The sequence below is a fragment of the Anser brachyrhynchus genome (assembly GCF_964034855.1).
Source record: "Anser brachyrhynchus genome assembly, chromosome: 6".
Taxonomy (NCBI): Eukaryota; Metazoa; Chordata; class Aves; order Anseriformes; family Anatidae; genus Anser; species Anser brachyrhynchus.
Window position 1 is genome coordinate 41,882,593 of NC_137700.1, and position 27,495 is coordinate 41,910,087.

Here is a 27,495-nt window from a genome sequence, read left to right on the forward strand (position 1 = left end):
CGATGTGCTCTGAAAAGAAAAATTTGTTTTGTTTTGACTTTAGGAGACTGCTATCATGTGACACAGCTCTGTCTCGGTGCCTCTCAGCTGCATTTGGCCACTGTCACGGTTGTGCTTCATTACAGAGCTGTTGTGATGCTGTGGTCATCTACTGAGACCCTGAAAATCCCATTTCACTGCTTTGGCCACTATTTTGCGCTGATTTTGCCCAAGATGTCTTGAAATCCTTAACCTAATCAGGTCAATAGGAGTTTTGTTACAGATTTAAATGGAGTCAGTCTACATTCTTTGGCATTTACCCTACAGCTGTTATCCAAGCCAAAATGTTAGGGAAGTCCATGAGAATTGGCATGGCTGTAGTCTGCCAAATCAATTCCTTCTTGTTATTACATATACAGATAATATTTAGTGCAAATGTCTGCTTCATTACAGATGCAGAACTAAATGTTTGGCCTTCGAATTTAATGGGAGTTTTGCCATTGATATAAATCAAGCCAAATTTTCTTCCAGAAAATGTTACTAATATATTTGTGAGACATCTGTGGTTAAAAGAATTATGGAAATGTAGTTTATTTTCTGAAGGTAGCGTAACCCTTTATGTGGGGTCAAACCTGGTTACAGTTTTCAGAGGCAAGCAGAAAAGTAAATGCTAGATAATGAGTGATCTCTTGATCCCGAATTTCTGTTTACCTCAGTGGAAGAAAGCAAATATAATTTTACACCTTGATTAAGAGAAATAGCTGCTCTATTATTTTTCCTGCATTCTCATTAACTGTGTTGCTCTTACTGAGATAATTTCACATCTTTTATTTCACCTTCAAAGTTTCCAGAAAGATGACTTAGACTTTTTCCTTTGATAGTGCTAAAGCATATTGCAGCACTTGGAGCTGCTCTGCAATGTGTTAGGAAGTGCTATATGGCTGTGGTAATGAAATCCAGTATCTATTATAATAATAATTACTTTAATTAAACTTTTTAGAACCTCTGAAATGAGAGGTGAACATAATATTTCTGCCTGTTGTAGGTGCCTAAAGGTAGTATCTTGTTTTACAGATCAGAATATAATTGGATGGACTAAACTATTGTTTATTTTTAAGAATTTCACACGTTCAATAAACTATTGAATATTCAGATTCACCTAATAATTATTTCTACCCTCTTTCTTTTCAGTTACTTTCAGTCATGTCCTCTGCTGAATAAATCATTAAGAACAGCCCTAACCCTGGCAACACATAATGGCTGTTGAGGGTCTGCTGCAGTCTGTCCGGATGTGGGGGCATCACCCATAGTGAATCATGCTGCAGACCATCTCAGGTCGCTAAGATGAGGGCAAACCATAATCTTTCCACAGTTTCTACAAAATAAAATAAAATAAAATAAAATAAAATAAAATAAAATAAAATAAAATAAAATAAAATAAAATAAAATAAAATAAAATAAAATAAAATAAAATGCTTGTAAGAATTCTTTTAGATAGACCTTGGTATTTGCTGTTGTTTGACCTCACTATTGGTGTGGAAATTCTTTGCAAAGGAGTAGACAATCATGCTAGCCAAATATATTGTATCTTTTTTTGTTTTATTTCTCCTATACTTAAATGTTTGTAATAAAAAGTACCTTGTTGCATACACTTTCCCACCTAATGAGGAACTCTGCATGTTTGATGAAATGAGAATAAAGTGAGACAAATGTGATTCAAGTCAAGTGGTGCTGGGGAAAGCTTTTCAGAAATAATGCTTAAAGCAGCAAAACAAATCTCACTGACATCTGCATGTGGGTAGGCTTTTTTTTTTTTTCTTCTTTTCAGGTAGGCTTTGGTTTCTTAGGTGGGGAATACAGTGACCAGTTTATGTTCTAATCTGAGATTTGAAAAAAAAAAACAAACAAAAAACAAACAAAAAAAAAACCAACAAACTCCACACTCATCCTTAGACCTCCCTAATGTATGAACTCGGGCTGGAGCGGTGGCACTGTGTCCACCTTGCTTTGGCTCTGAACATTGGTCTGAAATCCAATTGTACTTGCAGAGGCTGGGAAGGAGAGTGCCCAGAATGGGGGATAAGGGTTTGAAAGAGAAGAAATATCTGAGTAACAGCTATTCAAATTGTCTTCTTTCTCCTGCACTTATTATTATTCAGTAAATTTAAAGTACAGAAAATTCTGGGAAGACTTTCATTGTCCATGGAAAATGTGATTTCCTTGGTCAAAATTGCAAGAATGTTTCTAGTTCTTTACAGATATAGTATTAATGACATGTAAATTCAATGTCGTGATTAGTATTAAAATTTTCTTATACATAGCACTAGTTACAGGACAGTATTTGCTATTGCTAAAACATATCCAGTGGATGAAGATTTAGCTAGTTTTTGCCAAAGTGTTTTCTCTCCACTTAGAGAAGTGAGAGCAAACCATGAAATGGAAAAGATAAAGGCATGCATGTGATAACAAAAATGCAGTAGGCATAGGTATAACATGTTCTTGTATACACAAATAGCTGTCCATGTTTAGCCTAGATCTAGATATCAGTGCTTTAATATTTCCTCTGTTCCCTTCCTTTTTTGCTCTCCCATTTTTGTGTGCTTTACCTGTACCTGGGCAGCTTCTTGCTGGCCCAGCGGAGGCCTGGGTGGGAGCATGGTGGCACCACGACGCAGCCTGGCTTTCCTGGCTGGAACCTCCTGGAGACTGCTTGCTTCTGAACCAAAGCTTTTTGGTGTTGTATGGCTGCACTTTCTGCTCCATTTCCTCTGCATGAAGGTGTTTTCTTCCCACACACATAGTAATGGCTTTAGAAAATTTATGTAGGGAAGTTTGTCACTAGGTGGCAGAATTAGACTGTATTAGTACCAGCATTTTTTATGATGTGTCCACTTGGCTTCTTTGTAGTCCATAAATACTTCTTTGACTAAATCCAGCATTTAAAATATCTAAATTTAAAAATAATTTCTAATAAACACAGATCTTTCAAAGAAGCAGTTTTTTAAAATAGCAGGTATAGTTTGTTGGACTTAAGATTTTGGTAAAAGTATGATTAATATTTCACTTTGATTTTGTAATCAAACCTGCTCTTCACTCACACATTTTGGAAGTATTTTATTGCTCACGTTTGTAGATGATCTGTAAATTAAAACTTATTGTTCTTCTTTGGTGATTTCCAAAGACGTATAATATTAAAATATTTCTTTAACTGCATGTACAAAGGTATTCATAGGCACAAATGTCTTTTCATGTCTTCATCTGCCATTTTTTTCACACAAAAATAGCTAATACACAGGAAAAGTTAAGGTTATGTACAAATTCGTTTTTTTCCTACATGGGATGGTTTTAAAATTTGTATCAGTACAGCAGTTCTAGCATAGTTGCTGCTACTCCAGTGCAAGAATGGCTTCTGCTTCTTTAGATTAAACCTTTTACTAGGGACATGAGCAAAACTGAAAATACCCTACTCTAACTGGAGCAGCAGTGATTATACTGTTTGTATTCTGGTCTTAATTTATGACTTAGCTTCTAATGAAAGAAATCATTATGTTCCAATATAGATTATATCTTGGTGCCTAGATTTGACAGATGCGTCAGTATGGGTGCAGTGATGCAGAACTTGAGGACATTTGGTTTTGAAGAATAATGCATATGTTTTGAAAACACTGAAGAAAACTTTCTGATCTCTTACTATGTGCTGAAATGTTTCGAATATTTGAATGATCATATGAGAATTTCTTTTCTGTTTTAGAGGATATGCTCTGTGTCATGTTGAAGGTGGCTGTGAGCCAAGAATATCCTACAGATTTTGATTTAAGGTCACCGGTCCTAAAAGATCTCATGCTTATGGTCCAGCTATCTCTGTGTTCCCCACTAAGTAAGTAGTAGAGAATTTAGTTTATCCTTTATTTAAATTTAAAATTAATTTATTTTTAATTAAGTCCTTAACTCAATGACTCCTTAGACAGATTAAATAAATAAATAAATAAATAAATAAACAGGAATGCTCAAAGAACACGATGTGTTTTCTGAGCAGACATGAGGGAAATCACATAATTTTACTTTAATACTCAGATTAACTAATATGGACTAAAATTATTACGTAGATTAAATTATATTTATAATAGTCTCTAAAGGACTCCATAACATAATTTTAAAAATGAGGAATAAAATGTTACTTGATTTCCTTCTTACTTTTTTTTTTTTTTTTTTTTTTTAATATTTGTGTCTTAGCCAAACTTCGGTAGTTCAAAGTGAGAATGAAGCTCTGTACTTAGAGCCTAGCTCATGCTTTCTGGATTTAGGAAGAATATGATTATGATACCAGAAATGTTTCTGTCAATGAAAAAAGTAGACATGCATGCCCTTTCCTGGGACTTACTTAGAAAGCATTTTTTTTTTTTATTGAGAATATGAATTATATTGCTTTTCAGATGTCTAAGACACTGGTCAATGAAAACATTGCCTTGAACATGTTGTACTTCTGAAGTTATTAAAAACTGCAGTTGAAGAGGTGCTCAGTGGGAAGACAGCAACTACAGAAAGGAAGAATAACCTGCAACTGGCAGATGTTCTGCTATCAAGATACTAATATTAAAATAATTAGCAATGGAAATAATAGATTTTTTTTTGAATGAAAATTCTGAGTCTTGAATAAGAATAATACTTGAACTGAGTCTTGAATAATACTTGGAACTAAGCAATCCATTTTCAAGTTTTCCAAAGTTCTTATTCTGCATATTTTTAGATGACACCTGAAATGACTTTAGGTATCAGTCTTTTACTGAGAGCCTTTTTCCTTGTAACTCCAACTTGGCATTGCAGATATTTTTCTACAGTTGAAGAAAGAGAGTTTTCATAAAATGTAAACATATGCTTTCATAGGTGTACTTGATGTTTAAAATAGATAGTCCTTAAGAACAGTTGTGCGGAATATTTCAGAGAATTAGGTGCAGTAAAGTAAGCTTTAACAGGTTCATTTGATAAGCAGCAGATCTTCCAAAGAAGATCTTCTTCATGCATTTGTAACAATCCTTGAGCTTTTCAAGTAACCAGAGCTGGCTTAAAATAATTTTTTACTTACAAAGTATTATTGTACAAGTTGCATAAAACCCTCATACAGATCATTACAGGCAGCATCTAACCTCTGGCATAACCTAAGCAACGGGAGTTTCTTTACAAATTCTCACTCACAGCTGAGCTGGAATAACTGGAGACTTCTCTACAGTAGTTGGTAAATTGTTCCTGAGATTAATTACTCCAGTTAAAACGTATGCCTTGTTTCTGGTGTATACTTCATTAGCTTTGCTCTCCAGTCAATGCATCTTACTGTGCCTTTGCTTACTACATTGAAGAGCTGAGATCCCACCAGGAGGTCTCTGCTTAGATACTTTCTAATCACATTCGAGCGTTTATATTTCACTGCTGCACAAAGCAGAAATGTATTTTAAGTAGTTTTGCTGTAGGTTAGTTGCATTGCAGATTAGTCTGTGCTGGTTCATGGCAATCCTCTGCTTGGTCCAACATCCAGAAAGTCTTTATATTATCATGTCATTTTCTGCTATATAGATGTATATATAGCATATATATGTGTTTGAGTGTGCATATACATACATGCACTAAATAGCAAAGGAAGTATAACTTAAGCCTGAAATAATTTGTTGTACTCTTTTTTTTTCTTTTTTTTTTTTCTGCAGTTTATTTCTGATCAACACCCAAAATATTTAAACTTCGACTTTTAAAACAGTGTCTGCATATTATACTCAATGCAACAGAATAGGTTTCTAGTTTGTATTCAGCTGGAAAGAAGTTCAGTAAATCAGAAAAGCAACTAGTCTATCTGAAGGAAGTTTTCTCTCCTTCTTTGGTAAAGTACAAGAGAATTCTGTTTAAATGAAGCATGCAATTTTAATCAATTGTACCCTTAAAAAAAAAAAAAGACAAACAGCTGCTGCTTGTTAATTAGTGAATGTCTTCACCAATGGACTCATCATTTATTCACTGCTTTCAGCGCAGCCTTAAATTCTGTAAATAAAGGTGTTATCACCATGCAGTATGACTGCCTCTGCATTTGCAAATAAGCAGCTCAGATAATACATGAAGACTTTATTTTTAAATACAAACACATGACCTTCACCCTCACAGATTCATTGTTTTAAACTAGTAATTGCTTTAACAATCCCTCAGCCTCTCCTGGAAGGCTGGGTGCTCCAGCCCCTGGCCATTTGGTGGCCCTTTGCTGGGCTCGACTTCAGTACCTCAGTGTACTTTTTGTTATTCATTTCTGATCATAGCCTTCATGTCTCTAATCACTAGGTTTGTATCTATCCATGGCTTTTCTTTTTAAATGAATTGCCTCTGTGATGACTCTGGGAACTCCATGGCTTCCTGAGTGACCTTTACAAGGAAGTCCAGCAGCAACTTTCACTGAAAAAATTTGGCTTGATGGCTATTTTTAAGTGCAGATGCATTAGTATAAATAAGAAAATTACAATAGTAAGTACAAATAAGCAGTGATAATCACACCTCATTGGCCATTTAGATTATGCCAGTGATTAGAGACTGTAAAATACAATTTGATTCAACTTGTTCATTTACTAACTTGGTACGCTACTGGCTACCTTTCATACAGGTATGTATTATGAATCAAGGAGGAAAAGGGATATAAACATTTTGTACCTGTCATATCTCTGACCCTGTCTTCACCTTCAAATCTATTGTTTTTGTCCCATTCAGTCTAAATGAGCCTTTTTCATCCTGAGCCCTCTCTCTATTTTTTCCTCTTCTTTGTAGGTCTTCATCTCATTGTATTTATTTTCCACAAGCTGTTAGTTTAATTTATGGCTTCTTGTTGGGTTGGAATCTTGTCCCGCTGCCTCTTTCTGAATGCTGGCTGGCAGCAGAGGCACTGAAAGAGGGGCACTCACCTGGAGTCCTAAGAGGATGGCTTAAGCACAAAGTTCAGACGGCCTTGCAAAAGCTCGGGAGGGTTAGTGTCTGAAGTCAGAATATAAGTAAAGCTGAAAAGCATAATACGCATACCCCTTAATAAAAAATAAAAATAAAAAGAGAGAGAGAGAGAAACAAGAATAATTATTGAACTATTTTGCCTTATTAGGCTATTTTTGCTTTATCTTGCTCTTAGATCAGCTTGTAGCTAAAAAAAATGGTTTATCTCCATGACACATTTTCTGGAGAAGTATAACACAGTCAAATATAAGGCTTCAGTTCAACTGGACAAAAATTTAGTCTTCTATTCTTCTTTTCTTCCTGGTCTTTCACACTTTTTTCCTCTCTCTTTTGTCTTGTCCTCTTCTTTTCCTCCCACTTACAAGTAATTTTAGCACTAAGCACTACGTCTGTGCTCAGTTGTTGTATTCTTATCTTTTGTTTTGCCCTTGCCTGTAGGTATGTTCTTCGTAATAGGTTTTGCAGCTTGTTTCTTCCAGCTTTTATTGTTTGTATTTCCCCACTTCACCACAGAGTTGGGAGCCTCTCCAGGTGACTCTGGGCCTCTGCCAATGTTGTGTATCTACCTAGAAAATACTTGCTTTGGGTTACCTAGCTAATAAACACAAAGAACTAGAAAATGAAGAATCCAACTTTAAGGTCTGTTTTCATTTCAATAAAAACGAGTTACAAATAATTAATAAATCAATGTAACAGATATATACATTTTATTTAGTCATATTTTGTATTTTCAAAGGGTATTTTTAAGAGATGCTGAAGCCATTTCCAAGTCTCTGTGGATGGCTGTAAGTGAAGTATTTTCTCATATTAGTGGTATGAGTCCTCACCACAAATTTGAATGCTTTATGATATGAAAGACAGCTAACTGAAAATTGTAATACAGGTTCTGTTGTTTGTGTAAGCAAGCTGGAAACTTTAAAATCTCAGAAGACAGTATTGTGAAATATGAAGACTGGATGCCTACCAGTGGTAGGTTCATACTATGCTATTAAAATGAATTTGTCCAAACATTTTTTTTTGAAAATACTTTATTCTATACTTTCTATAGGACAACCAATAAAGAACAGAGAAAAGCTCCATTGGCCGTAAGTGTTCTGAACTATGTAGAGGCAGTTTGTAACTCTCTTCAGTGAGGATAAGGAAATGTTCTGGTCCAAAATAACAGACTTAGAAGTCTTTATAATTAACATTACAATGATATTTAAATGGTTTATTAATTATATAATATGTTCTGTATATGTTATTTACTTTATAATTGCCATGATAATGCTATACTATAAATGACATGCTATTGTACTCTTTCAACATTCATTTATCAGTGTATCCTGAGAGACTGTATATTCTATCAGGCTTAGCTGTTATTTGCACATTTATCTAAAACTTACTCTGTAACCATTTTCTCACACACCATTGACAAAAATGAATGTATGGGTGGTTAGAATATTTTAAATCACCATACAATAGGTTTTACCTGCCAATATTTGCTTGATTTTTATTTATTATTATTATTATTATTATTATTTTTTCATATGCATGTGAAGGTAGACATTCAAGATAAATTGGGTTTCACTCCTTAGTGGTTGCTTCTCAGAAAGCACACAATAGGTACTACTGTGTTCTGTTATCCAATGGGATTTAATTTCCATTATTATGTCCCCATATGTCAAAAACAGATCTAGGTGAAATGGGAAAATATGGACTATATACTGTTTAATGTAGTGATTTCAATATTAAATATTACACTCATAATAATATTTTTACTTTCAAATTCATTTTTATTAACAATTTTCCCCCTTTATCATTCTACATTTTTATTCTTGAAAAAAAGCAACCAAATAATATCTTTATTTTAAAATATGTTTGTCCCCAGCTGCACTCTTGGAGGCTTCTGCAAAACACGAGGAGTCCTGAGATCTTTGACACCCCCTTCTGTGTCAGACCTCTCCACTCGGTGTATACATTTTGTGAGGGAGTAGCTTGAAGAAAGCTTATTTCTCCATATGCAAAAGCGAGGAGTCCCTGCACATCACCGTACACTGTGCCATGTGTCCTGCTCATTGTCTCTAGCATCCTGGGAATAGCATTATGCTGTCTTCACTGATATCCAATATGTAGTCAAATGCCAGTTTCTGTTTGGTTGTAGCTCACTTTACAAGAACCTTTTATTGAAGGATTAGAAAAGTGCAGTTACGGTGTTTGTCAGGTGAGTTTGGTGGGCTGGCTGTGCAGAACCACTATTTCAAGAGCATACTACCAAAGAAGGGCAGGTGGCCCCAAATTAAATTAATCTGCATTAGCCGTTGCTCTCCATTTACAGAATTTAATTTCTGTAGACTGTATGGTACCACCCAAAAAATGTCATTTTAGGTCTAGACTTCTGTAGGTGGGTAATTAAGTCAACCTGTAGGTTATTACCAAATGCCATCACCATCCTCTATGTAAAGTCCTATGGATTTATTTACAGATCCTCAGCATAAAAACTTTTTGGGGGCGTCTGCAGTTGCTTCTTACTTACTCTGTAAATCCATAAAAATACTTGTGTGCTGATTGCTGCATTGTTTGACACCTGTTCAGCCTTAATGGTTGGCAATCACAGAACTGATGATTACAGGGGAGGCTGATAAACTTCTTGTTAGCCTCCAGCTATCTTATTTTTAAAACCTGTATTCCTTGTGATGATTTTTAACCGTTTTGGCTTTTTCTTCCCTGAGCTCTGGTCATCTGTAGAAATTAGTTCTACTTCCTGTAGCTTGGCACTCTTCAGTAGGTAGCTCATGCCCATGTTCTTGCACAGATGTCATACATCCTTACCTGGTGGGACAACCACCCATCTTCTGTAGGTTTTTTCCCTTGGTGCATGTGCATGTCTGTAAACCACATGCTGCTGATTTGCCCAGGATTTTGGTAAACAGTGCTGGTTTTACTAGGCAGTTTTTTAAGCCTGACAAGTAGCTGTGCTGCTCAGTGTGATATTTTGAAAAACTGAACAGGAAGCAATGGTGTTGCATGGTTTCTTTGATGGCCTGCCCATCATTCTTGGACTCCTTAAAATGCTTCAGAAACTGATGGGGTCACCATCTCATAAACACTACCTTACAAACTCCAGGACAGTATGTTTAAGCTATCTTCTGCATTCAGGAAATGAATGTGATGATTTAATGTCTTTGCTTAAAAACAAAAAGAAAAACAAAAAAAACCACAACATTTTGTTTTCTTCTCGTCTCTGTCAAAGTCCTTATTTGTGACCAAGGAGATGGGGTTTGGATACTTTCTCAGTTTAGGAAACATTCAAGGTTTTCTGGCTAATGTGCAGCTGTACATTCAACGATGTGGTGTATTATAGAACAGTATTGCTACATTTGTTAGCTAAAATAAATTTTTTAGACTAATTGTCTGAATCCTGAATTGCATTCACCCATTCAGCCAGCTTGTTTCACTGGGGGGCATGACATGCTTTCAGCACTGCCCCATGCGCAGCTCTTCCTACAAACCTGTTCTCTGCAGTGTCAGCTGGACGGCGACTGGTTGAGGAGGATGAACAGTGATCACAGCAGCATCCTGCGTACAGCTTAGTTTGCTTTATTTACATTCCTTACTGCATATTTAGCAAATGTATTGATCTAGTGTAGAATTATTGTATCAGTGACAGGCTGAGCCAGTATAATATTATATTTTAAATCAAACTATACTTTGCAATACCCAAGACAACAAAGCTTTTTTATGTGAATTTAACCATAATGTAGCTGACACTTTGCATATTCATTTCCATGGTGGTAGGTCTCCTTACTAGTGGGATAAATATATCCTCGTACTGGGAAAAGTACTGTGATAAATGTAAATTATTTCTCATTTGAAAAATAAACAGAAAAGTTCTACTATTGGTAACTGGCACTTGGTTTGGAAGTGATTGACACAGAAATTTTATTTGTCCAAGCACTGCATTGAAGACTCATTAGTTGAGAGAGTCCTACAGTTCTGTTAATTGTAACCTCTGAGAGATAACTGCAGATAATTAAGCACCAATCAGATTTGGGTCTGTAATACACAGAACCAAACAAAGATATCTGTCTCAGGAAAATAAGAAGGTTTTCTACATCAGCATAGTGAGATTTTTGGAATAACTAGCTAGCAGGGGAAAAAATGTAATTGCACTGAGGACTGTGTGCTAGATTTTTGAAAGGCGTACAATAATATGGTTGTCTGTAATAGCAGGAGGTTGGACTTGATGACCTGGAAGATCTCTTTAAGTCCTGAATTCTTCATTTTTGAGATATATGTGTATATATATTTAAGGTATACATAAACATATAGTATCACAGTGGAATCACACTGACGGACTGGAGAAGAGTCATAGTAGCAGAGGACACTAGCTGAAAATTAACACAAACGTGATATTTTAATCTTTTAAGAAAATAAACAAATAAAAACCACCGATATTTCTTTAGCTGCAGCATTAAAATATTATATGGTTCTGGCATTGTATTTTTATTTCTATTAGTCTGATCAAAAATTATTTTGCCTATTTTCAATTCCTGTTTTCGGTTGGGTTAAGATTTTGAGAACCAGAATGATTTTAAACTGAATTGAGAAGCGGATGATCCAAGAAGCACTGATGTGGCCGGTAGAGTTAATGACGCTGAGAATGTCTGAAGGACACTAGTCAGTAAAAAAGAGAGAAAGGATAAGAATGAAAATGCAAGATAAACTCTTGTTAGTCTAATGTTTTAAATTTCACTGACACCTTCAATCTGTCTAATCCTTTAGATGCTTAAATTCCTCAGATGACCTAACAGACACGAACTGAAAGAGACGTTTCTGGCTGGATGTGGGGAAAAGCTCTTCATCATGAAAATGGTCAAGCTGTGTAACAGGTAACCCAGCGAGGTTGTGGCCCACCATCATCCTTAGAAGTTTTCAGGGCAAACTAGATAAATCCCTGAGGAACCTGGTCTGGCTTTAGGGCTGACCCTGCTTTGAGCAGGAGCTGGGGTGGAGACGTCCTCAGGTCCCTGCTAGTTTTAACAATCCTATGATCCTATGATGAAGGCAGTTCTAGACATTCACTGAAGAAACGGTGAGGAGTTTAAGATCTTACCATTTGTGCTGGAGATAATGCTTGACTGGAGAGCTGATGGAGACATTAAGCAGCTGGTGAAAGCTGTTCCAGGCACACATGCTTGACTGTATTGAAGAATTTGAAGAACTATCACAGAATCCCATCTGCTGGTTTTATTTTAGTGCCACTAACCTCCAGCAATAGGCTGTACAGAAATGCGGTAACAAGCCTCTGAAGAACAAAAGTATCTTAAATATGTTTGCTATTTAAGTATGAAAAGGGAGTTTACCCAAGGAGAAAGAAACCTGTTTTCAGAGCCACTGTTCCTCTTTTTTGGGACGGAGGCCTAACTCCACGTCATTTAGGCTTCAATAGTGTCCAGCACCAGATTGGGAACTGTGAATTCAGTAGGAAGAAAGATGGTGTTTGGTGTAAATTTTGGATATTGTAATGACATTCCCTTTCTGAACTGATGGATAGTTAAGGCAGTAGTAGAGTTGAGATCTGAATGTGGATTACTCGGTGCTTGCTTTTCTTCCCTTGTCCCTCCTCTTTCTGTCCTTTGAAGTGAGGTGACCCTTAGAGAGGTTTCAGAAAGCTCTTAGCAGTGTGTCAGGCTTTTAAAATATATTTACAATATTATTCCTTGTCTTTTCAAGGTCAAGCATTTTCAAGTCTCTCACATACTAGAGTTTGGCTACCACTGGTGCATTTTTACTCTTATTGTCAGAAATGTACATGGCAATGAATACACTTATAATTTTTTTCAGCAGTGATAATGATGTCTTGGTCTTGCAGCAAGTTAATTTATTTTCCTTCTGTATTTCTGAAGTTTCAGTCTGATGTTAGCTAGTTGTGCTGGCCGCTTGGATATTGTTGAGTATGTGAGATCACAAAGTGCTTCCTGGGAAGCTGGACTTCTGGAGGTCCTGTACTCAGCTGCAGATGGAGGACCTTGTCCCATTACTGAATGGATAGTTAATGACAGCTGTAAGGTAGGTGTTATCTCCACATTTTGCAGAGAAGACAGCATTGTCCCAAATGTAAAGAGGTTAATCTTTCACGTTCATGTTAGTCCTGCAGTGGTGCATTTCTGAATCATTTGGGCAAAGTAGTGTTTCTGCTTAATGGAAAATTATTTGGCTGAAAGGACAATGCCAGAGATGTGGTTTCAGAAAAGTAAAGAACAGTGAAAATGTCTGAAAAATGGGGCGTGGATGAAACCCTGCTAATACAAAAGGAACAAATAGAATAACCTATACAACTTGAGGACAGTGATACCTCCACTGCAGTGGTTTTGTAATTAGACCTCTCCTCTTTAGCTGTATTTCATTAATGGTAAAATAATAGTTCCTTAATAAGAAACAGGGGATAAGAGAAATTCTCATAATAGTAGCTGATAAATGATATGAGAGGGGGTCTTCCTTGCCTAAAATTGGAAGTTTTATAGTTTTATTAAAAGTATGACATTTTGTTTTACTTGTAGGCTTTCATGAAACAGGAGATAGGCAGAATTGCCTGTTTTTGGTTTCACATCAGAGAGAGACACAAACTTGCATTAGCAAACAAAATTGGACATATTTAGTAATGGCTCAGTAAATATTAGCAAATGGGTGGTATAATTTAATCAACATGGTTGCAGTTGATAAGGTGTTGAAAAGCTCTGATCAAGACTGCTGGGAGGCTAACTGAAAAGCTGAAGATTCAGAGATAAGGATTGATGGATATAATGTTATTCTAATTGAGAATAGTAGAGAACGTAAAGCACTGAGAAATTAAATTGATGACCTGTAAAACAAGCTTAGACTAAGAAAAAAATCAGATTGATAGAGGTTCCTGCAGGAATGCAGACAGAGCAAGGGGCAAGAGAAGACAGAATGTGTTGGATAAGCTTAAATATTGCCTAATTGTTTTCTCAGGTAGTCAGAATAATATGAACTTAAGAAGTGTTATAAAAGTTTGGATGCCAGGCAAAACCTGTGCACTGTGGCTAGAATTTAATATTCTATTCCTTTTTGTAGAACTGAGGGTGAGGCTGAGTTTTCCTTACCCGTTACAAATCCCCTTTCTTCCCAGTGATGTCCTGTTTGGGAGTGGTTGGGTGTGTTGAGATTCCCTGTCCCACATCTCACACCCCTCTGCTCCCCAGAGTAACCTAAGCACATGGTTACTCAGTTTGGGGGTGAGAAGCTTTGAAGAGAAAGGGAAAGGTGTGGGACAGCACATCTCTGAGAACTGTACTGCACTTAGAAATAACCTTTGTTCTTTAAGCTTTGGCACATTTGCTTGTTGTACTGTGGCTGACTTCAGACTGCCATCGGAGATTAACGTAGTTTGGAAGACTAAAAAATTCAGCACCTTCTCTGGGACTTTGTTGCAGCCACACTGTTTTTATTGTTGCTAGACCTCTAGTTGGAAAAAACATTTTGGTTACAGCCTTCAGAAACTTCTGCACGCTGCACATGGGGGACATGGACAGGCAGCACCGGGGGTGCAGCATTGCAGAATGGAGCAAGGGGTCAACGCTTTGCCACAGCCTGAAAAAGTCAAAGCTGGAAGAGAAATCTGAAATGGGAGCATATTGAAAGTCCAGTCAATCCATTTAACTTTCTTTCCTGTTATTTAAGATGGTGCTTCTGGTGCTTACTAGTATACATCTGAGGCTGTAAATATTCATGCCAGAAATTAGAATAATAGAGTCATAGAATATCCCTAGTTGGAAGGGACCCCCAAGGACCATCAAGTCCAACTCCTGGCTCCACACAGGACCACCCAAAAATCAGACCCTACGTCTGAGAGCATTGTCCAAACGCTTCTTGAACTTCAGCAGGCTCGGTGCTGTGACCACTGCCCTGGGCAGCCTGTCCCAGTGCCCGACCACCTCTGGGTGCAGAACCTTTCCCTAACCCCCAGCCTGACCCTCCCCTGTCCCAGCTCCATGCCGTCCCCTCGGGTCCTGTCGCTGTCCCCAGAGAGCAGAGCTCAGCGCCTGCCCCTCCGCTCCCCTCGTGAGGGAGCTGCAGGCCGCCATGAGGCCTCCCCTCGGCCTGCTCTGCTCTGGGCTGGACAAGCCAGGGGACCTCAACTGCTCCTCCTTCATATGTCTTGCCCTCTAGGCCCTTCGCCATCTTTTGTAGTCCTTGTTTTGTTTTATGTCCTTCTTACGTTATGGCACACAAAACTGTGCGTAGTAGAAGCGGTTCCTCAAGGAGGCTTGTATAGGATTTGCCTTTGTAATTACCTCTAGGTTTGGGATTTGCCTCAATGGCTGAAAAAAAATAAAATGGTCTGGCAAGAGAAAAATGGTCTGTCTGTGCCCCAGCAAAATCTGCTGCTGTGTGCTGGAGTTGTGAGCTGACACTGGGAATTACTCAAGTAGCAAATCTGGAACTTGGCTTTCTACCAGCATAGAAAATGAACCGTACCCACAGCATGTGCCCAGGGACCGGGCGCTCTTCTTGCCTGCACACCAAGTGTGCCCATCTGAGCTGGGTACGCCATGGCCTGGGGAATGGCATGGGTCCCCGTGCCTCGGAAAAACAAAGCTGACACTTTAAAGACAGGCCTGGCTGAAGTCAGAAGGAATAAAAGAAGCTCGTTCATCTAGAGGATTTATATAAAATTGGCTAGGGAAGCTGTAAGCCTGTCAGAATGACAACTGAGCACAAAGAGGATGCAACAAAATGAGGAATGAATGACAGGAGAAGATCCAAAGAGGGAATAAGTGAGGGAAGGGGTTTCAGTATGGGGAAGGACCAAGGATGTACAGGACTGCCCAGAGGAGAAGTGGATAGTAAAATGTGAGCATGAGCATCGTGGGGCTGCGGCATGGCACGCAATCGGGGGGGGCAGCGCCAGGGTGGGGGCTGTGGGCAGGCTGCAGTGCCTGCACACCCCAGAGATGGGTTGAGAGAGGGAAAACAAGCTTCAGAAGACTGAAGTCTCTCCTCCCTAGTAAATCTGGAGGATTTGTTTTCTTCCGAGCTCTTATTTTTCTTTAATTTAGGTTTGCGATTTAAAGTGGTAGGTTGAAAATAACTGCAAAGGAAGAAATAGTCCAAAACTCATACGAAACACATTTTTAAGGAAAAGAATCGTAAACAAATCACTGAATTAATATATTTTTGATACATTCCTAATGCACTTCAAAATTATATCAGTGATAAACCAGGAGGAGTTTGATTAATTTTTGCAGCTGTTCCTGACCTGTGTTTTTATACAAGTGTGTATGCCTGGTGCAGACTACGTGGGCGTTACCTAGAGATTCTTTTCAACCATCTGTTTGATGCAGTTTCCATGTTACCGGGCTTTAGTTACTGCCAAAATAAAATTAATGATTTCTGCACTAATCTAATGACTCCTCACTGCATCCTCAAGTGGGCTCTAAGTAACAACAGTGGTATTAAATACTTTGGTGCTTTATTCCTGCTTAATACCTTAGTCCGTGCTTTAATGCCAGCCACAATCATCCTGTGTTAGATTGCTACAGGATATATATCACATGTTTCAAAGAGGACTCAGGGTTGTTTCAGTGTGTGCGCCTTCCTGGGCTCCAGCAGAAAGTTCCCATCACTGTTGCTGGAGCAGCTTGCTTTTGGGATTTTTTTTCCTCAAGTACTTTTTAGGTTCTTATTTCTAATGTTGATGATTCTGCAAAGTATTGAACATTAAGGTTCACTTTCCAGTCTGTAGTCATGGCAAGGGCTGCACAGCATGGACACGACAAGTGTCAGCTCGTGTAATGTAACTGCTAAAATGCTCTTTGTTAAATTTGTGGGTGTCAGTACTAAATAATCATGAAGAAATTGCTCTGGCACTGCCAGAGCGTGGAACAGAAACTACTGTTAAAAACGAGGTAGCTACAATAAGCATAGCTTTCTCTTTCTTTTAATTGTTAAATGGAATATGCTGTTGTTTATGTCTTTCACTATTGTAAAGGACTCCTGGAAGACTGGAAGGTATCACAGGGAGATGTGAATAATTTCTACATATTGATTTTCTGGCTCTTGGCTTATTGTTTTAAATGTATTTCCTTCTTCAATTTTCTGATTTTTTGTTTGTTTATTTGGAGCTTGGTCAATTTGTTAGAAGGCAAGAAGAAAAAGCTAAGCGGAAAGCCTGATATTTTTCTGTCTTCCAGCTCAGAGATGGGTGACTCAGATAACGCCAAAGGAGTGCTTTTTTCACCAATAAAGTGAAAATATGAATACTGGACATCAGCTAAGTGCTGTAACTTGCCTGTTTCACCTCTAGTGTTCAGTCTTCTGGGCCCTCGGCACTCATTAAATTGTGGAGCTCAGCCTCCTCTTCCAAATGTTCTCCTGTATCTGTGGGATTTACAGCCACTGTTTTCTCATAACAAAACCAAAAATCTCTCTCATGCAGAGCTAGATGTAAAGCAAGAAATTCGAATACACAAACATGCTTTTTGGCATTCCCCTGAGGACATTGCAAACCGTATTTAAGCTGCTGGAAATGAAATGCTGATTTTTTTATTTTTATTTTTTATTATTATTTTTTCTTCTCTACTGCTTCTCTCTGATCTTCAGGACCTTTTTTACTTTCATGACTGTCCTGCTAGTAAACAAAAAATTATCATGTTTTACCCAACCTTGTTAATTCTCATCTTTAAATTTTCCAAGGAGATGCTTCTTCACCTCAAATCATGAGCACAATGCTTGTGTAGAAAATTTACAATCTGCTCTAGGACTGAAGAATATTCAAGGTGTTAAGGCATCTAAAATTCCTTCAGGAAAGTGTACTAGGCTACAACTAACTTGACTTATCTTTGGAAAAAAAAATCTTAATCTTTTAGCTTTTAAAATGAAAAAGTAATTTGCACGTTTAATAGTAAAATAATCTGATGTGAATTACCTGGGGTCTTTTAAGACAAAACTCCTTCTTAGCTCTGTCTGACAGTGACACTGATGGGGATGTAAAAATGAATTCCCACTAATGAATTTAATTCAGAAGAAGGCACTTTTTCTTTTAAAGAAGTAGAAGCATTAGTTTTTGTATTTAATTTAGCCTGGTATTAAATAATACCTTAATGTACTTCAAAATTTTGCATTATTGTGCATAGAATATTACTGTATGTAGCATACTCAGAATGAGTCATTGAACTGTAAATAGAGGAAATTGCATTTTTATTTCAAACCAATTTTAATAACAGACCATGTTAATTACATAGAAATAGAGAAATAATAATGAACTGTTATTGATAGATGAGGAGTAGCCATGTTTTTATACAAATTATATTAAATTTGCATACTGGAAAGACAGCTTAGAAGATAATAGGACACTAAACTTTGGGAGTAGTATGTATAAATTATAAACCAACTCATCTAAAGCACAGCTATCTATCTGATGGTTGCTTGCATGTTATAGCATGCAAATACATCAACTAGCATTTCAAACATTTGTTTTAAAATATTGCAATTTTTTTCCTGTTTGTTTAAATGAAATGCTATAATGGTGTCAGGTGTTTGCTTTGCTTTGATTGGCCATGCTACCAGGTATCCAAGGAATAACTTATACAGATTTACAGGGCTAACTCTGTCAAAAAACAATGTTTTCTCCAAGATTTAACTTCCTTTTTTTCTAAATTGTTTTTTATTTTTGTGTTACAGTCAGAAATTATTACCTTTCCTAGTAAAACGCCCCAATGTCACTTTCTCTTTACTTTTTGTTTATGTTTTTCCTAAAGGTGCCACTACTGCCAGTTGTCAATTAGTTTTTTTTGTTTTGTTTCGTTTTTTAAGCCATGATGTGGACAAGTTGCCAGAACAAGAGATATGTTCATAGAAACAGACCATTGAAAATTGGAATTGGAAATTAAAATACAATTTAAAAAAAAATCTGTAAGTTATTTGAACACTTTACAAAAGAAAGCTTCTATAAGTGTCACAGAAATGTTTTGCCTTACTGGGGAATATATTAGGCCCTCTCTGCAACATTACTGACTGTTTTTTATGTATAGATAGCTTTAGAAAAAGGAAAAGGAACATATTACTAGGATACGATTTCCTCTGTTCCATTTTTTAGGTCATTTTAAAATCAGAAAATATTTCTAGCATTCCTTCTACTTCAAGATAGTATCTGCAATGAAAAGGAATATACTGATATTCTGTTAACTCAGCATTTTGAAAATAATAACAACTGAAATCTCCAAAAGAAGCTACTGAAAATGATGGAGCCTAGTTTTCTTTTTGTTCTTCTTTATGTGATGTGGACTTTAAGATACAGCAGCTCAGGCAGTTTTCACAGGTGCTTGGGTGGGCGGAACGGGTTGCAATTTGACAGTGGTAGCGAGCCCAGAGCAGGAAATGAGGAGGAAAGAAGTCAGGGGAATGGGTGAGACTGGGATGGGGTCACGGGCATCGGGATGGAGGCAGAAAGTTACTCTGGATGTGGTGGAGCTGAGATACTCCATCTGTAACGCTGATAATCAAGTATATGTTTTGTATTCTACCCACCATTTCTTGGAGCGTATCTATAGCTGCTGCTTCTGATGAAAAAGGATGGTCAAGTAAAGAGTCACAGATTCCATAAGGTATGATTTCTGTGTTTTCAGGGTTTTCAAAGTTGTTTTAGGTGTCTTTAAGTCAAGTAACATCATGATTGCAAAGTCAAGCATTGAAAAATGCAGAATTAATGTTGCCTTTTTTTTTTTTTAATGGCCCTTTTCTCCAAATAAAGCATTATCTAATATATTACCTAATCAGATGTTTATTTTTCCCCACGTGGTCCTTCACACATAAATAGCACACAATAAAAGTACTACTTACGCATAGCTTACTTTTTCTATAATGGAAAGGGTTTGTAGGTAATGATTCCCCTGCACTTGCAAAGTTGCTAAAACCTGCAGGACAGAGAGGTGGGAGCTTTTTAAAATGGCTTACATGGAGAAAGATGTGCTTTTCTTCTAGCATGTTGTATTTTATGTTGAGGAAATTCTTGCATTTTCTTAACTATTTGGGTAATTATGTAAGGAAAACAGCAAATACAGTTAGGAATGTGTTTATTGAGAGAGAGTACTTAATAATGAGCAGATTGCTCAGCTATCAAATTATCAGATTGGTTTTGATTAAGTACCTTCAAGTGGAAGATTCCACAAGTTAAAACCTACTACATTGGTAAAATCTGGCTACAGAGCAATGATGGTGAAAAGCTTAGCAAACTGGAGGTTAACTGATGGATTGTAAACGAATGGCTCATAAAAATGCTGTGCTGGTTTATCTGCGTTCATACCGAGCCGAACAGCCTGCAGTGGTATATTAAATTGTTAAAATTACTCACCATTCCTACGTTTTTTAACAATAGCACCTTTTCAAATTAAAATATGCTGTATTTTCAGATAGCCTGCCTTAAAGTGTTTCTAAAATGATTTTTATTCCTGCTCTTAGTTTTATTGTTCACAATCACGGGTCACATTTCTTAATGTTTTATTTAAAAATACATAAAATTATTCTTGTGCTGATGGTATATGCCAGAAAGGTGTGTATTCATAAATACATTAAAGGATATAAATTCAGATATGTAAAAGTAAGATGTAATAAAGCATTAAAAATGTATTGTTTGTTTGTACAGACACAGAGTACCTGTATAATGCTTCTTTTTTTCAAAGTCCCTTAAAGCCATCCTTGTGCAGATAGGTAAATCTGAAGTTAGAAGACCATCCTATTTGTCTAGAGTTTAAAAAAACACAAAAGTGTGTGTGTGGGAGCTTCTCAAAAAGAAACAAATCTTTGTTGTGATAATGCCACTAGATATTCTGCTTCCAAACCAACTGAATTCCATGAGTTGAAAATGTTATCTCAACATACTCTAGATTTTTAATGCTTCTCTCAAAAGAATTACATAAAAAGGGCGGCTACCTGTAGCATATGGGACAGCTTTATGTTTTCATAATTTGTGGTATAGTTATCTGGAAGGAAGGTCGATGTGCAGGATGAAATGAGCATTACTGAGTTTATAAAATTAGATTTCAAAGGAATCTTCTAAAATAAAGAATGGATTTGCTTACTGATATGGGATACTTTATAGTTAAATTCAATAATTCAGTTACTTGATTGGAATTTAACAAAAGAATATTGTATACTCAAATGATCAGAAGAAAGTAGAATTGAAACTAAGAAAAAAGCTACATTTCTTTTATTTTTTTGAGCCTTTGAAATGGTTCTCAAAAAATAAAAAAATAAAAATAAAAAAAATTGCTACTCTGATAATAGATTTTATTTTATTTTTTTTATTTTTATTTTTTAACTCCCTGGTATCTTTTGAGAACCATTTCAAAGGCTCAAAAAATAAAAGAAATGTAGCTTTTTTCTTAATCTATGAATACTAAACCCAAGAGATTAGATGGTGGGTAAGGAGGTAAATATACAATTTTCTTTTTGTTTACTGTGTATTTATTCATTTTTTTTTATGGTGTTTTGTACTTACTGTTCTATTGATTAGCATAAGAGCAGCATTGTCATGCACTGCTTTAGGGAGAGCACATTGTGTTCTTGCCTGCCTCTGGAAAGGAGACATCTGGATCAGGAACCTCATGGGTCCTGCTGAGGGAGGAGTCTGGAATATGTGCATGGGAGATGAAGTCGGAAAGGATGAGGAGACATCAGCATGCTCTGTTCAGATCTCTCCCAGGAAGGGATGTGGGTCACCATAAAAACTGAAGATTTAAAGGATGTTGTATGTTTTTGAAGGTAATATAGAATTGGAAATTTACTGAGCACAGAGATAGTTGAATATATTACGACAGGGCTTAAAGCCTGCGTTGACAGCACTTCCTTGAAACCAGATACTACAGGTCCATACGCTGAGCAGCTGTCAGAGACTAACCAATGTTGAATTTCACATCCTGGTGTATCCCATGGTAATTTGTTTGCTTACACTGTCCCTAAGAATGTGAAACCATTCATATGGTTTTTGCAATGGAATTTTACATGACACCTGCATGTCTAATCAGAAAGACACTAATTTTGTATGAAAAAAATCACAGTCAGCTACTACTCACATCCTGGGGGAAAAATATATATATATATCTAAACAAAAGAAGCATTTAATAACATTATTATTATTATTATTATTATTTATTTTTTTTCCCTCCACCTCCAAAAGCTATAGATCCTTTTTGGCCTGGAGTAGTTTGTATCTGCGTATGTATTAAATATATTTGCATATCTGCTAATTGGAAGGATTCCAGATTATATGATTTCTGTATAGATACCTACTCCTCACTTTTGCTATTAAAAAATCAGCTTGAAGTATGCTGATAACTACAGTTTATTGGTTTTAAGTTTACAGTATGTTTGGTTTTGCTAGCTTTCCTTTTGGATAAGGAATTATGATTTTTTCCAGAAGACTAGAAATTGCTAGCTGTAGCCATGTATAACACATAGATGTTCCTTCCCCCTCTACACCCCGTTTTAGATAAATGCTACTTCTGACAGAAGAAAAATAGTGTTTTAAATACAAAATATCTCAAATACACAAAAATCATCATCTACACATTCTCAATGTTACCTGGAAACTTTGTTTTCCACTGCACTGCCAAGCCTAGGGTAGGCTGGCATCCTACTTTATAGTTGGTAGTTCTCTGTCCATGAAGCTATTGTGGTTTCTTTAGGAGTTGAGTGCTTTTGTGTTTTCTTGTGGTTTATTTTTCTAGCTAGCGACAAAGTAAACTATGGTTTATTTTTGTTTATTTAGTTTATCCATAAACATGAGTGCTATGTTGCCACAATGGGGAATAAGTGGGAAAATTAAATGCAATTACACTTACTGAAATGATATCCAAGTTTCTAGCAATGCTTTTATTTTTGCTTAAAGAACAACAACAACAAAATACAGGCAATGAGGAAACTAACCTATGTAAGGTAATGGAAAATAGCTCCTTCTCCCTCTATTTCAATTGATATTTGAAAATTGTTTTTATTACAGCATATGTGAAACAACTGTATTCAGCAGTGCTACTGAGAAGGTACAGAAGAGATCAGATGTAATGTTACTACACAATAAAGAGATGAAATTTTGTTTCCATGTCTTAGGATACCAAAGTCCATGTTCTAAAATATGTATTTTGTTTAGAAAATTAAGAACAATATTTTAGAAGTTAAATACAAAACAGTAGTAAATAGTAAAGAGATGAAACTTTATTTCCATGTCTTAGGATAACCAAAGTCCGTGTTCTAAAATATGTATTTCGATTTGAAAAGTAAGAAACCCAGAACAATATTTTAGTTAATACAAAACAGTAGTAAATATGCAAAATACAGTTGATAAGCAGAGCAATGAGGCAAAAGAAATTAAGTATAATAATTGATTTTTAAAATGCAACTTTGTAATGCTTGGCTTCCCCCACCCCTTATGTGTAATCTGTTGTCAGTCTAAACAGTATAGGCATGTAACATAGTGAGATACCTTACACAGTATTGGTTGAATTTAATTACCAAAGCATCAGAAAGGTAATGACACTGGAAGGCCTGATATCTGCATCAATATGTACTAACCACGTTGTATTTGAGGAAAATGAGGTTAAAAAATACAGCTCTGTGATATACAGTACTTCTTCAGTGAGAGAACTTGTCCAAAAAGAAGACGCTCTCTTAGCACAGATTTCTTGACCGTTTCAAACAGCAACGTGAAAACTGAAATTACAGTACAACTGCTAATGCTGAGTGATACTTTGGTAAGAACACACATTCCACATCTGTGTGCAATATTGGACATTTCACCATGTTTCAGGAGATTTTTTTACCCTGACAAACTTATTCAAGAGTTTTCTATGAACCATTGAGATTGATTTGTTTATACATTTGATTCGTCAAAACTAAACACCCTACATAGGACCAATAGAGCAGAATTATTCAAGTTCATTGAAATATTACAAAAAAAAAAAAAGGCTTCCTTTTTAGGAAAACTCAGCTATGGTAAAAATATCTACTACAGTGCACTGCACTGTAATAAATATTCAACATAAATTAATAATTTACAAGTACCTGAGCAAGTATACAGAGCACCATAGCACAGCACAGCACCAAAGGCAGTAGCTCAGAATTCTTAAAAATAATGCTGTTTTAAACATTAAAATTCTAAGTATTGTTATAAAAATGAACTCCAGCTGGAGTTGAAAGATAGTGCAAACTTCTGTCTTCACTTTTTATAATAAAGGTGTCAGATTTCCTAGTCATTTCACATCAGCAGTGTTGCTGGACCTGGATACCTGTGGTGGATGCTTAGGAGCAGGTCTGTTGGAAAGAAAGAAAGGAGCAAATCGTTACTTAAACTGTTGGTAGTTCTCACGGCCCGCGCTGTGCTTGAGACATGTAGAGGAATGGTAAAACCTCTCAGCGAGTGCTATCGAATCTAACCTTGGGCAAATAGCACGGGGCTGCCGTACTGGGACAAGATCTGACACCTTACAGCTTACTCACATACCCTCAAGATACAGAATCGGTACCCACAGACTCCTCCCTGGGGCTCAGGTGGTAACTGATGCCTGGCCAGTGGGATAAGCTATCTCAGTGTTTCAGGTGTTGTCCTTTAAACACTTCACTTTTGCAGGTGCTCACCAATTTTGCACCCCTTCAAAAACTCTACTAAAGGAAGCAGAGTAGCAGTTGGTTTAAAGCAGTGGAAGCAGTCAGCTGGAAGTATTATTACTTTCAGATTATCTTACTAGAAGGCACAGCCAGGAACTTAATCAAAGTGCATTCTTATGGTCTTTTTGCTAGAAGTATTAGGAAACTAACTAGATTCTATTTTTAATTTTTCTGAGCAATGTTAAGTGCCTCACTAGCAGAATTCCTGTGGCTTAAAATACTACTTTTATCTTCCCCGCAGCTCACTTTTTATTCATAGGAAGCTGAAGACTATTGGGCAAGAAAATAACAATGACTTCAACTTTTTTTTTCCCTAAAACAATTGGAATTGTTGTTTAAACAGTCAATAGCAGCAAAGTCAGAAATTTTAGGTACAGCTTTGTACACAATCTCTAAGAGGAATCCATCTAAGGCTGGATGCTTATTAGAGAAGGAGAAAATGGTGATATTCAATAATTAATTATTGTACAATTAGTATGGACCTGTGAAAAATCAATTTTAAAAAGTCTTGACATATGAAATATTCTGTTACCAGAAAGCGACTAATCTCAGAAAGCGGCAACAAAAAGATGGAAGGAAATCTGTAAGTTTGCTACAAGCTAACGCTCAAAAAAATGGCAAGTCTGTCTCTCTCGTAGTACAATACTGTGGTGTAATATCATTGTATGATCCTTTTGGACAGTGGGGTATGGGAATGCATACTTTAAAAGAAGTTTGACAGGATTGTTAAAGCTTTCTGTGCTGCTGAGACCTACGATTTGGCATATCAGAGTTTACCTACAACTAAACTGCTTGCTTCTTGCCTATATTTCTCTAGGGACTATACAGATCTGAAAAATAATCTTGACACACAGTTTTCATCATGTAAAGAGTTTGGACTTCACTGCCTAACAGCATTTTTTGTTTAGTTTTCAAAACTCAAGCTTTCTTTATTTTTTTTGTCAAAATAGAAGCCACAGGATCTGCTTTTATGACATGGTAGACCTACTGAAAACCTCTTCTGCAACCATTTACCTGTTTTTTTCTTAGTTTCCTATCCAATTTAATTACTATGTATTCTTTCATTTACATACTTATATGTTTGCCAACGCGCTCTTTCCTATATAATGAAATCCCTGCATTCCTCATTCTTTCAACTTCATTACCATTATGGAATGGATTACCTTCTGATAATTTTGAAATATAAAATAATGGCAAAACCTCTTTACAAGGAGTGCTTGCCAATAAGATGTTTTTATTCTAGTAAAATAATTCATACGCAGGACTTGTATGCATTGCTGAGCCTTTAAATCTTGATTATTCCCCCTCCATCACTAGTAGGGATAGTCATTTCGCGTCTAGATTTTTGATTTTTATTCTTAACATTCCTTTTTGGATGTATATAACTTATGTGTTTTCTGAATATTTGGGGTATTATTTTCAGATGATTTAAAGTGATGTTCTACTGTGAAATGTGTGAGCAGAAAATTGCTTTCATTGGTGGCAAATTTTAACGGCAGCACTTGGTTCTCAGCCTAATTCTGTAAGGGGGCTGGCTAAGTGGGATTTTTTTTTTTTCCTCCAAGAGTTTTCTGAAACTGGTGCTTATTAACTCCTTTCTCTTCCAAGGAATTGCAAGTAGTAGCTGGGCAGTGTTTTTGTCAGATGCTTCCAGTAAGCCCTCCATATGCGTTATAAATTCTCATAGTCCTGTGGAAGTCAGTGCAATTGTGCTAATATACTCTTGTTGGGAATCAGTCCAATACTGCATGCTTTTATGTGAGCAGGTAGAAAATGTTTGTCACATAGCCCTCAGCAACAGTTACAGCAGAGCATAGCTCCTCAGAGCTCAGAGGGTCTGCTTTAAGGCATTTTAGGCTTGCCTTATTGAACCGAGTGCTACAAGCCAAGCCATTTTGATGAGGAGAACTAACCTTACAGGAGTGACGGGAGGCACAGCTTTTGTGTGTCCAAGCACTGGGGTGCATGCACTGTTATAACGAGCTTTGTTCAGAGGATCTGCTGGTAGAGGCTTCCGAGGGGGGTTTGGCTTGTGGTTTTCCTGTTATAAAACACGAGGTCATCGTATTAGTCTTTATAATTGACATAATGGCTTTAATATAGCAACTAGTGAGCTAGAGCAAGGATAAGTTCAGTGTACTTGTGACCAGATATATTTAGATGAGTAAGCCATAATGTATTTCCAGTAAAGAGGCACCTACATTTTAAAACAAAGCTTTAGGGATTTTGTTTCTTTTTATTTATTTATTTATTTATTATTATTATTATTTACTTCAAAAACACTGGATGCATCCATACTGAAATTAATGATTAATTTTTAGGAAATAAAGAACATGAAAACATGCAGTTGTAAAAAATAAAATATATATATATGTGCATGTATATAAAGGTGGAAATACTAGAAATTACTTTAAAATACAAGTTTAGATGACCACTGAAGCAAACTGCTCAAGTCTGGTTTGAATTGGGAGCATCTGTGGAAACTTTTGTTTAGAGATGCTGCTATGCTTTTATTTTGTGGAATTAAATGATTTATTAATAAGGAACAGAAGTCATCTGCTATCGGGCTTGAGCTAATGCCTTTTCTGTGTGGTCCTTGAAACCCTGCAAACAGGGTGGTGTATCTATCTGTGGTCTTCATCTTGAAGAACTGGGAAAGATTAAATGACTTGCTCAGGTCACACAAAGACTCTCCAATGTATCCAAAACCTCCAGATCCATCTACTATTGAAACTGCATTGTCACGCTTTCTCTAAAAACGTTGCACAGAGTGATTTTACTCATCACTATTAGTTGGCCATAACTCTCACAAGTAATGTGGACCAAAAAGAAACAAGAGAAGTTTACATGCATAATTTAGTTAAAGATCTCCTGAAGGATGTTATG

General features: G+C 36.6%; 1 protein-coding gene and 2 long non-coding RNA genes across 5 annotated transcripts in view; 2 read left to right on the plus strand and 1 right to left on the minus strand.

Moving 5' to 3' along the window:
* Positions 1-5,294: 5,294 nt before the first annotated feature.
* Positions 5,295-9,787, plus strand: LOC308197421. Its single transcript, XR_013952919.1, has 4 exons — positions 5,295-6,294; positions 6,521-6,610; positions 7,997-8,033; positions 8,819-9,787. It is a non-coding gene; the product is annotated as an uncharacterized lncRNA (long non-coding RNA).
* Positions 9,788-18,303: 8,516 nt separating this feature from the next.
* On the plus strand, positions 18,304-23,944 carry LOC308197574. The gene is made up of 2 exons (XR_013953106.1): positions 18,304-21,711; positions 22,949-23,944. It is a non-coding gene; the product is annotated as an uncharacterized lncRNA (long non-coding RNA).
* The window catches only part of ADAM12 (ADAM metallopeptidase domain 12), a 182,082-nt gene continuing 177,387 nt past the window's right edge, over positions 22,801-27,495 (minus strand). For all 3 annotated transcript variants that reach the window (XM_080598272.1, XM_080598274.1, XM_080598273.1), the window contains exons 22-23: positions 26,523-26,650; positions 22,801-24,255 (exon numbers count right to left, since the gene is read on the minus strand). In XM_080598272.1, the coding sequence (XP_080454398.1) occupies positions 24,195-24,255; positions 26,523-26,650 (189 nt within the window). In that variant the 3' untranslated portion in view covers positions 22,801-24,194. The remainder of the gene's footprint in view (positions 24,256-26,522; positions 26,651-27,495) is intronic.